This window comes from Dipodomys ordii, unplaced genomic scaffold (assembly GCF_000151885.1).
Source record: "Dipodomys ordii isolate 6190 unplaced genomic scaffold, Dord_2.0 Scaffold151, whole genome shotgun sequence".
Lineage (NCBI taxonomy): Eukaryota > Metazoa > Chordata > Mammalia > Rodentia > Heteromyidae > Dipodomys > Dipodomys ordii.
Window position 1 is genome coordinate 3,112,188 of NW_012267367.1, and position 12,757 is coordinate 3,124,944.

General features: G+C 44.4%; 1 protein-coding gene across 1 annotated transcript in view; it reads left to right on the forward strand.

Annotated features, from left to right (window-relative positions):
• The first annotated feature begins 8,621 nt into the window (after positions 1-8,621).
• Dscc1 (DNA replication and sister chromatid cohesion 1) overlaps positions 8,622-12,757 on the forward strand; it is a 26,504-nt gene continuing 22,368 nt past the window's right edge. The window contains exons 1-2 of the mRNA XM_013032211.1: positions 8,622-8,696; positions 9,284-9,370. Of these exons, the coding sequence (XP_012887665.1) occupies positions 8,622-8,696; positions 9,284-9,370 (162 nt within the window). The remainder of the gene's footprint in view (positions 8,697-9,283; positions 9,371-12,757) is intronic.

Here is a 12,757-nt window from a genome sequence, read left to right on the forward strand (position 1 = left end):
GGGGCGGGGCGGGGCGGGGTGGGGCGGGGCGGGGCGGGGTGGGGCGGGGCGGGGAAACCGAGCTGTGGGCGCGGGCCAGGTGCGAAGTCAGAAGGTCTATTCTTTGGGTAAAGAAGGTTTGGATAAATAAAGGTTCGTGCAGTGGAATCCTGCGCTTTTATTGTATTTTCTATTCATAAGGTGCAGAGAATAAAACTTAGAACAATAAGCAGACATAGTGAGCAATCGACTATCCACATGTCACTAACAGGGCACATGCATGTCCTAACCCCACTTAGCAAGAACAACCTTCCTTACTGACCGTGTCATCAAGACAGAACGCGGACCCCTGGCTTCTCCCCTAAATGTGCTTCATCTTCTCAACAGTCAATGTAACTATGACTTGTTGACATCCGCTGCATTAAAAATGCAAGCAGGCAGTGCGTGTCACTCTGGCTACAGGGTTGTGCTCTAAAAAGACTTCATCTAGTGTTGATGGTGCAGGCTTGTGACCCAAGCACTTGGGAGACCGAGGCAGGAGGACTGTGAGCTCCTATATCAAAAAATAAGCACAAAGCTGGGTGTGATGTTGCATACTTATAATCTCGGCTACTGGGAGGCACGGGTTGAGGGGATTGCAGCTGGAGACCATCTAGGCAAACAAACAAAAAACCAGTATCCCATCTCAACATAGAGCTGGGCACGATGGCATGCACCTGTCACCAGCTACGTGGCAGCCAAACAGGAAGATCCTACATTGGCCTAGGAAGAAATAAGTATAATGCTCCATCAGGAAAATAAAACAATAAAGGCTCAAGTGACCACTACCAGGTCTGGAGTTCAAATCCCAGTATCATCAAAAAAGAAAGAAAGAAGTCGATAAATTAAATGTCAAGCAAAAAAAAAATAAAGTACTATGAGCCAATAGAGAAGGAAGTAAATACTTTTCAAATGACAGAATTGGTTCAAAGCATACTTAGAAGTTATTGTTCAACATTCCTCCTTCTAAACTTTTGTTTTATTTTGTAAAGCTCCACTATCTACGTGCAACTGAAAGATGTCTTGCAAGAAAGTATTAATTTTTAGAAATAGCTTCACATTTACCTGCTGAGAAGCTGCAGGGACCGTACCAGCCACCACAGGCTGCCCCACCTGTCAGTATACAGATATCTCTCGGCTTGTGCAATTTGACAACAACTGGAAGTCACTATGCATTCCTGAAGACTAGCATCTGGCCCTGCAGGGGACAGAAAGATAGGACAGGCAAAGCTCCTGCTGTAATCTCTTGTAGGTAGACTATATCAGTATCATTTGAGCCATATTTGGAAGTACTTATTATCTTATCATTATCATCATTATTCTTATTATTTAGACATTATTGTCATGTAGCCCAGGCGAGCCTCAAACTAAATCATCCTTCCTTAGCCTCCCAAGAACTGGGATTACAGGTGTGCACTACCATGCTTAGTTCAGACTATGTTGTTTAAGGAAGATGGTATGAACTTTTCCCAATTTTGCATAAGACCATTCCTTATCAACAACTGAAAATCCACAATTTGTTGAGCACTTATTTTTGTGCTATATGTGGTACCTTATTTATACTGTTTGTCATCACAACAAAACCTGAATGTTAGATATTCTAGCTTTCAAACTATAAATAGCCAAGCTTGAGTATAGAAAAAAAGATGAGTAATTTGCCTAAATGTCACACCTAGAATGCTCAGCACCTCTTGAGCCCTAATTCTATAGACTCCCAAGGCAGTGCCCAGTCACGGTCCAGAAAGGAAACAACTCCCCTGTGTGCAGCCAACACTCACTATTAGATGACTCTTGTCAAAAGAAATTACCTGACTGATGAAATGATATCTCCTTCTGTATAACACCTCAAGAACAACAATAAAATTATTTTTCGAATAAAGAAATTATGCTTCTAGCTTTTTATTAAAAAAAAAAGGGTGGTAGAAATGTATGAGAGAAATGGCTGTGAGTAAATGAGCTTCTAAGAGCTTCATTCTACAATCTAAAAACATTATCTTGTGCTCTGCTACCTGAGCCACGCTTCCAAGCCTGCTTTTTGCAGGTTATTTTGGAGATGGAATCTGATGGACATTTCTGCCCTAGATGGCCTCTCATTAAAATCCTCCAGATCTGGGCTGGGAAGGTGGCTCAGTGGTAGAGCGCTTGCCTTGCATGCCTGAGGCCCTGAGTTCGATTCCTCAGCACCACATAAGCAAAAAGAAAAAAGCCGGAAGTGGCGCTGTGGCTCAAGTGGTAGAGTGCTAGCCTTGAGCTGAAGAGCTGAGGGACAACGCCCAGGCCCAGAGTTCAGGCCCCACGACTCGACAAAAAAAAAAAAAAAATCCTCCAGATCTCAGCCTTCAGAGTAGTGGGATCATAGACCTGGGCCACAGATTTTTTTAAAAAAAAATCTGGGCACACATTTGAAAACAAAACAAACAAACAAAAAAACCTTTTAACACAAGTAGATGTCCCATTAACCTGCTTCCCGTATTTCAGTCCCATAATTATTACAGAGATTATCACAAGTATCTCCCTCAAGTGTCCATCTCTTTTGCGTGCATGTGTGTGTATGTATGTGCATGTGTGCACACCTGCTAGTCCTGGGGTTTGAACTTAGGGCCTGGGCACTGTTCCTGAGCTTTTCTGCTCAAGGCTAGTGCTCCTTGAGCCACAGCTCCACTTCTGGCTTTTTTGGAAATTCATTGGAGATAAGAGTCTTACAGACTTCCCTAACTGGGCCAGCTTTGAACTGTGACCCTCAGATTCTCTGCCTCCTAAGTGCCTAGGATTACAAGTGTGAGCCACCAGCACCAGGCTAAAGTGCCCAGTTTTCACGTGGATTCTGTCATATATTGATTACACTGTTGTTGTTGTTGTTTTTTTTTTGGGGGGGGGTCCGGTCGTGGGGCCTGAGCTCTGGACCTGAGCGCTGTCCCTCAGCTCTTCAGCTCAAGGCTAGTGCTCTACCACTTGAGCCACAGCGCCACTTCCGGCTTATTTTCTTTTTGCTTATGTGGTGCTGAGGAATCGAACCCAGGGCCTCATGCATGCAAGGCAAGCATTCTACCACTGAGCCACCTTCCCAGCCCATGATTACACTCTTATTCTAGTCACTTACCCTCTTTAGATCTGGGATTCACAATTCCTGTCTCCTGTGGTTTAAATGAAATAAGATGGTATAAAGTTTCCATTAGAACAAGTTTTAAAGATCCTGTAAGGTCCATTCCTGGATGGCAAGTAGACCTTGCCCAGTACCTGCATTACCTAGGCAACTGGGACACCCGGAAGAGGTCACATCTGTATCCGCTGAGGTCACATCTTAATCTGATGTGGCCACACCTTTCTCCCACCTGGTCCCACCTCTTACCTGATCCCACTTTTCTTTACCTGGACACACCTTTCCCCGCCCCTACCCTGTATAAGGCCTAATCCAGGGCCAGACATCCTTTTTTGCCAGCCGCATAGAGTGCCAACCTTGCCTTGTTCCAGCAGGTCTACTAAATAAACCTACCCCTTACCTGAATACCACGTGCATGGTGCTGTTCTTACTCGGTTACCTCTTTTTAAAAACCTAACAGATCCATTTCAGTAACAAAAATGTGTCAATTGAGGATAAAAATATTAATTGAGGGAGAGTGAGCAGCAGCCTTTATTGTTCTTGCTTGACAAGGTGTGTGTGTGTGTGTGTGTGTGTGTTTACAGGAAATGAGAACCAGTGTGCTGGTATTGCTTTAACCTTTCCTTTGATGATCTGCTGGTTTAGAAGACCGAACCTTTTACCTAACTTAGGGAAAGTTGAATCAGCTGAGAATCAGCTGACTTTGGACAACTTGTCTGCCCCAATGCCAGGAACCCTGAGGCACCTGGTCCCAGAATGCACTGTGACCCGTGGGGGGTGGGGGTGGGGGTTGGTTGGATGGTAGAGAGAAGGGCATTGATCATTCAGCAGCCATACTATTTTAAAAGAGTTGAGGAGCCAGACCCCTTTGCTTTGATTCCCAGCTCCTCTTGTCAAAATCCATTCCAGTCACAAAAGTTTCTGCTCTCCTGTGGACAGTTTATCACCAGTCCCATTGGGCATGGGGGGGGGGAGGGGGAAGGCAATTAGATGAAATGTAATAAATGCTCTGCTTTTCTTCCCTCACTCCCTTGTTCTTTTCCTTCCTCTCTCCCTCCTTCCCCTTTCACTCTCCTTCCTTCTTTCCCTTTTTCATTTCCTCCCTTTTCTTCCTCTTCAAGATAAAAGTCTTTCTTTGTAGTTCTAGCTGACTTCAACCACCGGATCCTCCCTCCTCAGCCTCTTCAGCTCTGGGCTAGCAGGCATGTGTGGGCATGCCCCAGTGTAACAAAAGCTCCTGTTGCAGGTGGAAGCAATGCAGTGTGAATCCTTTCTTTCGCTTATCTTTCTTGCTATTTTGGTGCTTCATGACAAATGTGTCCTGGAGTTTTACTGCAGAAGGATCAGCTTTCTACCTTTATGAAATAAACCAAGATATGCAAGACACAAGCCCAGATGTTGAGAGAGTCCAGAGGGAGAGAATTCTGTCCAATTGCCATCCAATTGCCCGGATTTCCCTCCCTCTCTCTCTGTCTGGTTGTTGGCATCATTGCTAATGATGCCACCGGTTTTCTGCTCACACTGAATAGCACTGGTGTAATAACTGTACTTTGTCTTCCCAAGGCCACTGGCAAATGAGAGGGTGACAGAAGTCACAGAAAGGTGACTGAACGTGAGAATAGCATCAACTCAGAAGCAATTCCTGTTTACTCTTAATGCACATCTGCTTTATTCTTAATGTACATCTGTTTGGCTTCTTCACTCAAGGATGGATCTCTACCACTTGAGCCACACCTCCACTTGTGGCTTTTGGATGGCTAATTAGAGTTAATAGTCTCCTGCACTTTTCTGCTCTGGCTGGTTTTGAACCACTTCGGTATAGCTGGGATTATAGGGGTGAGCCACCAATGCCTGGCCTATACTTGTCTATCAGATCTTCGTTCTTGTGACATCTTCCTGGACTTCCCCAAGGATTACTGTCCCTTCTGTGAATTTACTTCCAACAGAAAGGTTAGATTGCTCTTAACCATTCATGGAAACCCTGATTCTTTAGCCACCATTAGTTTTATCCTGAATGGGAGAAAGTGGATGATTGAGCAGACATTTCTGCTTCAAGATCTTTTAGCAAATGTACAGGGCTTATAAAAATAGATATTAAAAACCCAGGTGCCGTTGGCTTACACGTGTAATCCTAGCTACTCAGATGGCTGAGATCCGACGATTGCAGTTGGAAGCCAGCCTGGGCAGAAAACTCTGTTAAGAGTCTTATCTCTAACACACAAAGAAGTTGGAAGGGGAGTGGTGGCTCAAGTGATAGAGCACTAACCTCAAGCAAAAGCAGCCCAGGAATAGTGCCAGGCCCTGAATGCAAGCCCTAGGATGGGCACAAAAAAAAAAAAAGAAAAGAAAAGAAAAAGAAAAGCAAGCAAGAAATAGTGAAAGCTTCTTTCACCCTCATTTTTAGTGGTGAAATTGTGTTGGACTCAGCTCTTTGTAGCAATCGGAATCAACCTTACAGAGAAAGCCTGGGCCCTGCTGGGTTCTCTCTAGTGCAGCCCTTATTTCCTCCTGTGAAGTCCCCTAAATCTTAAGCTTGATTCACTCACTTCAGGGCTCCAGGACTTCATACCCTGGTGTGTGCTGCCACCTACTGACATTTTTTTGCAATGACATGAATTATTGGATTGCCTCTAGGGAAAAAGGGCCTGTTGGGAAGTTAGGGAGGAGGCTGTGGTTTGTCATCTTACCAGGAGCAAGTCTGGCTTTCAGTGGTCAGGGGCTAAGATACTAGATATTCTCATATTCTCATGAAATTGAGGGCGCCAAAAAATATCTCCAAATCTCTTTCTTGGGAGGAACTCTTTGCACCATTTTAATATAATCCTGAATGGTCAGAAATGCAAATTACATTGTGCATGGAAAAAGATTGGACTGTGTTCTCTCACAAGCCTTACCAGAAAAGATGCATCTTTGCACAAAACGACTCCACCTGCTGTTTGACACGCGGCGAGCCCACACAACTTAGGTCTGCATTTGGTGGGATGCATCTAGGATGATTGGATATACGTGTGAAATAAGAATTACATTTTTGGCCTCTCTACTTAGGAGGTGGAGATCCAAGGATTGTGGTTCGAAGCCAGCTTGGCAGGAAAATGAGATTATTATTTTTCAATTAAACAGAGAAAAGCCAGAAGTGGAGGCATGGCTCAAGTGTTAGAGTGACAATCTTGAGAAGAAAAGGCCAAAGGACAGCACCTAAGCCCTGAATTCAAGATCCAGAACCAAATAATAATAATAATAAATAACCAACTAATAATAATAATAATAAATAATTACACTATTGAACCAAAATTTAAGATGCCAAATAAAAAGAAATGATGGTAGTTTTCAGCTAAATATTTATTCTCTAAATCTGAAATGATTCATTATAAGTGGCTACAAAAGACTGAATAACTCATAAGGCTTTCTATACTCATTGAAGTTTTGAAATATACATTTTTTTTTTTTTTGTCGGTCGTGGGGCTTGAACTCTGGGCCTGGGCACTGTCCCTCAGCTCTTCAGCTCAAGGCAAGCGCTCTACCACTTGAGCTACAGCGCCACTTCCAGTTTTCTGGTGGTTTATTGGAGATAGGAGTCTCACGGTCTCTCCTGCCCAGGCTGGCTTTGAACCGTGATCCTCAGATCTCAGCCTCCTGAGTAGCTAGGATTACAGGCGTGAGCCACCAGCGCCCGGCAATATACATTATTTTATCATATGATTTCTCTTCTATTTTCCTTCCATATATTTTCGTAAAGGCATCATATTAATTTTTAAACTATGTACACAAATCAAGGTTATATTATCACAAACCTAATATAAGAAGATGTGAGAATTCTTTTTAAAATTTTTTTTGTTAATTTGAGATACTTTCTTACTTTGAAGGCCAAGCTCACCTGGGGGTCATTGTGTAACCCAAGGTGGCCTTGAACTTGCGATTCTCTTGCCTCTGCTTCTTTAGTGCTTTTTGCCTAGGGCTGACCTTAGATCTCAGCCCTCCCATGTGGGCCTCCTGAGTAACTAGGATTACAGATGAACACTACCACATCTGGCTTGTTGGTTTACATGAGCTCTCACTAACATTTTGCCAGGGCTGCCCACAGATGGCTCTCCTCCTAATCTTTTCCTCCCAATTAGCTGAGAATACAGATGTGAGCAACTGCTCACTCTCCTCAATTCCATATTGAAAATTTTTGAGAGTGATGGAAATATATCTTGATTCGGTAGTGGGTTCACAGCCATGTGTTTTTGTCAACTTATTAAGCCATTTTAAATGGGGTGCAGTTTATTTCATTTACTTTGTATCTCAATAAAGTTAATTAAAAGACAACACAAAGGAGCTCTAAAGTAGAAGTGTGCTTTGTGACTTTGTAGGGAATTGGATGGCTGACTAGAGATTCTGGATGGCTTACTTTTTTTGTTGGTCATGGGGCTTGAACTCAAGGCCCAGGTTCTGTCCCTGAGCTCTTTTGCCCAAGAATAGCACACCACTACTTTGAGCCACAGAGTTTCCTGGTGCATCATTGGAGTAAGAGTCTCATCTATTTTTCTGCTGAGACTGGCTTTGAATCTTGATCCTCAGATCTCAGCCTCCTGAATTGCAAGGGTTACAGGCCTGAGCCACTGGTGCTGGGCACAATCCCTTTTCTAACTCAATGAAGAACAAAAGAAGGACGCTGGTTCTCTTGTGAACTACAAAGCAATACTGCCATCTTGTGGAAAATGCCCAAATGGTTTTACAAGCAAAGCATGAAAATTTATTTAACAAGAGGTGTGAGGTTTAAGATACGCTATGTGATTTCCCAATCATGAGATTAATCTTCCTGTAAATTAGAACTTCCTTGTTCTGAAGTTATTTGAAGAAAATCAGGTTTCCAAGATGCTACAATACTATTTTATTCTATTTCTCCCACTGCTTGCAATTACTTTTTTTTTTTTTTTTTGGCTTGGTCATGGGGCCTGAACTCTGGGCCTGGGCGCTGTCCCTCAGCTCTTCAGCTCAAGGCTAGCGCTCTACCACCTGAGCCCCAGCGCCACTTCCGGCTTTTTTTTTTCTGCTTAGGTGGTGCTGAGGAATCGAACCCAGGGCCTCAGGCATGCAAGGCAAGCGCTCTACCACTGAGTCACCTTCCCAGCCCGCAATTACTTTTTTTTTTTTTTTGTCTCTTTTTCTATGCTGGGAATTGAACCCAGAGCTTCTATGAGCAGATTAGTCTGGCATTCCCGCCTTACCAGGCGCTTAGCCCCTCCCATTTCAGCAGTGCAATACCCCCCCCCCCAGACCTGAACTCCTCCCTGCCCTAGTACTCTCCCTGGATTGATTGGCACTCCCATCCTCCACCCAGACCTAGCTGTGCATGCAGAGTACCTCCCTCTCTAGCCTGGGAATTACAAGGATTCACCTGGATCTGGGCAGGGGCCATATTGCTCCTTCTTCCATGGGGGGGAAGATGGTCCCACTAATAAAGCTCCTTATAAACCTCCCTCTGTACGTGACTGTCTCTCTGGTCTTCAGGATGGCCGGGATGGATTCTTTCACACACAAGCTCTGTGTCACTAAGTTACACCCCCAGATGTGTCATTTCATTTTAAGAGAGAACGTAAGTCCAACTCCCTGCAGGAATATCAGATTGATAGAAGAAATGCTTTGTTATCATTAGGCCAAAATAAAATAGTTGAATAATTAGGATCAATAAGCAAGAATGAAATAACCCACATGTACGTATGAGACCGCTTATGCTTTACAATGAATTTAGAGGAAAATACATCTTAGAATACTGAGGTCAGAGTTGAGATTCTACACCCGGCCTGGTGTAATGAAAACATCAGGGCTCTCTTGCTGCTGCTCTGCTGCTGCTGCTGCTGCTGCTGGTGTGTGTGTGTGTGTGTGTGTGTGTGTGTGTGTGTGTGTGTGTGTGTGTGTGTGTGTGTGTGTGTGTGCTAGGCCTGGGGGCTTGAACTCAGGACCTGGGATCTGTTTCTGAGCTTCTTTTGCTCAAGGCTAGCACTCTACCACTTGAGCCACAGTACCACTTCTGGCTTTTTTCTGTTTGTGTGGTACTGAGGAAGCAAACCTGTTGAGGAAGAACACAAGTTAGCCACTTAAGGTACAAACAGTTTTCGGAAAAACCAGTTTTTGGAAAAGTTCTCGGAAAACCCACAATCAAAACTGCAATTATACCCCTAGCAACTGCAAGTTAGGAAAAGGGTTGAGAAACATGACCCCAGTTACTGGAAAATGGACAAGTTGGTCAAGTTCCTGGAAAAAGCAGCTGTAGGGTCATAAACAGTTAAAAAAATATATATTGTTGCCTGTGTTCCTGTGGTTAGTCTTATATATCCCAACCAATGATCTGCTTGCTATGTATGTTTTAACCAATCCTGTAATCACTAAGTTGGAAAGCCCCTACCTTTACTGGAAATGTTTATGCCCCTAACCAATGAGCCTACTCTGAAATTTGCCCTTGAAATGCTGACCAATTATGTAGAAGCCTACGAACCTTAAGCCAATCATGTAACTGCTAGGATGGAAACCCCCTCCTCTTGCTGGAAACCCTATATAAACCCTGCTGAACATGTGGCGGGGACTCACAACTCTGACTTGCTGTGTTGGTGACAATTGTGAGTCCAGGCTGGAGCTTGCAATAAATGGCTCTCGTGTACTAGCATTGGATTCCGCTCCTTGGTGGTCTTTGGGGGTCTGCGGCCTGGCACAACAGAACCCAGGGCTTCATGCATGTTAGGCAAGCACTCTACCACTGAGCCACCTTCCCAGCCTCTGCTTGTTTTTACATAGCATGTTTTTCTTTAATCATACAACCTTACTGATGGATTATCCAAGAGTCACTTCTCACTAGCCAGCACCTTCAAGTTCAGCCTGTCATCTTCCTGGTGTTTTCACATAGTTTGAAAGAGATTAATAGCCAGGTGTTGGTGGCTTGCCCCTGTCACCCTAGCTACTCAGGAGGCTGAGACTTGAGGATCATGGTTCAAAGCCAGCTTGGGAAGAAAAGTCCGTGAGACATGGAGCTGTGTGGCTCAAGTAGTACAGCACCAGCTTTGAGCTAAAAAGCCAACCAAGAATGTGGAGGAACTGAGGTCCAGCCCCAGTACTGGCACAAAAGCAGAGGTTAATGAAGGAAATGAACCAATCTTTCTGTTAGTTATATCGATATCTACCTTGCTAGGTGCTTTAATTTCCTTGGGCCTTGTGTCCAGTAAGAGAAGTAAGGCAAGACAAGAAGAGAAATGGGGAGACTATGGAAGGGTTGGCATTGAGCAAGATGCACTGTACTCATGAACTGGCATGTTGAATTGAAACTCCTTAAAGACCATACCATTTTAATAAACAAGAAAGGGGAAAAAGCAACCAGGAAAGTAGTAGGAAAGCTTATTAGGAAAGAAATATAGAAATATGGTGGGAAAAGGAGATGGTTATGTGACTTGATGCTACAATTAGAGCGCACTTCAGTTCATCTTCAGCCATGGGTGGGGGTGGGGCACACAAGGTTTAAAGGAAGCATTGGGTTACAGGTGCTAGGCAGTATCTCAGTATCTCAGTTCTAGTTCTTCAGAAATCAAAACAAAGTCGTTACCAGCATCACATTAAGAAGAATGCAGGCTGAGCACTAAAGGTATTCCCATTGTGTGTGTGTGTGGGGGGGGGATCTGTCGTGAAAAGCTCCACTGTTCCTTCTGAGTTTAGTCCTTTGTCACAAACATGGTGATTTATCAGTCCTGTGTTTCCTTCAGCAAAATTAAACACAAGATGGAAGCTGAGCATTGAGGCTTTTTGTTTTGCCTGCCTTTAGTTAATTCATGGCAGCAAAACACACTGAAGCACCTGTTGTACATAGACTTTCGGTAGTAAAAGCAGGCAGTCTCTAGGGTGCAAACAGCACTTGCCGTTGGGGGTTGAGGATGTATTGGGAATGCCTGTGAGCGCTTGCAGCCCAAGTCCAGCCTGCGGAGCTGAGCTCACCTGAAGTCAGGAAGTTTAATGCCTCCTGATCTCCTTTTCCATTTCCTGCTCCTTTTGTGTTTCCCCATCGCTAAGGGCCAGTAGCTGCCCTTCACTTCCTACCACCAACTAAAGTTCCCTGCCCTGGTCTAGTATTTTCATATTATCCCAGAAAGAATGGGGGAAAAAATACCTACTTATTACCTTTGAATTGTAACCCTCTGCATGCCAGTACTGGGTCTGAACTCAAGACCTACAAAATGAACTAACTCAGCTGCACAGCTAATGAGCTGAATGCTAGGTGCAACCGCCTCTCATTGCTTGAGTTCTATAAATGTTACACAGGGCATTTTCCACGTAGAAGGGACATGCCTTGAAACACGCCCCTGTGTGAGGACAACTTACTGCTACAAGTTCTTCTCAAAACTTATCACTGCAAAGCTGGGTACTGGTGATCACACCTATAATTCTTGCTACTCAGAAGGCTGACATTGGAGATTGCGGTTCAAAGCCAGCCTGTGCAGGACAGTCTGAGACTTTTGGGGGGGGCAGTCGTGGGACTTGAACTCTGGGCCTGGGCTCTGTCCCTCAGCTCTTCAGTTCAAGGCAAGTGGTCTACCACTTGAGCCACAGCGCCACTTCCGGTCGTTTATTGGAGATGAAGAGTCCTGTGAGACTCATATCCACTGAACTACCAACTAAGCTAGAAGGGGAGCTGTGGTTCAAGTGGTAGAGGGCTAGCCTTGAGCACAAAATGCGAAGGGCCAGTGTCTAGGCCTAGAGTTCAAACCCCAAGACCATCACCACAAAACAACGACAAAAAAAAAAAAACCCTTACCATTACACTCAGCTGTGCTCACTTGAGCAATTCAACCCTTGAAAAGCAGTGTGAGTAGTGGCAACACCAAGACCAGTAAACATCACATAGGCCTGACCAAAGAGGCTGTTCCAGTCATCATATTAAGAGTAGGTTGAGCTGGGTGCTGGTGGCTCATGCCTGTAATCCTAGCTACTCTGGAGGCTGAGATCTGAGGACTGTAGTTCCATACCAGCCTGGGCAGGAAAGTCTGTGAGACTCTTATCTCCAATAAACCACCAAAAAATTGGAAGTGGTGTTGTGGCTCAAAGTGGTAGAGTGCTAGTCTTGAGCCAAAGAGCTCAAGGGCAGAGCCCAGGCTGAGTTCCAGTCCCAGGAACTCCTCCCCCCCAACACACACACACACACACACACACACACACACACACACACACACACACATGAGCGAGTTGGTGATCAAAACGGCAGGATAGTTTTTAAACTTTTAATATAACTTCACGAAGGTGTTGTACAGAGGGGTTACCATAAGTCAGGTAATGAGTACAGTTCTGGTTCTTTTTGGACAATGTAACACCTTCATGTCTTCCCCTCCCTTCCCTGCCCACAAGTTGCATAGTTCATTTTCTACACCGAGTATATGACTGCCTTTGTTCATCCTCCCTCACCCTAAAAAGACAATACACAAAAGCAAAAACAAATGACACACCACCACCAAACCCGTTTCCACTGCCTGGAATTCATTGTGATAAGCAGTAATTTGGACGTTCAGGATACATACACACACACACACACACACACACACACACACATCGATGTAGTCTTTATTACATATAGTATATGTGCATATAGTGGTTTTTGTTTTGTTTTTTTGGGGTCCGGTCATG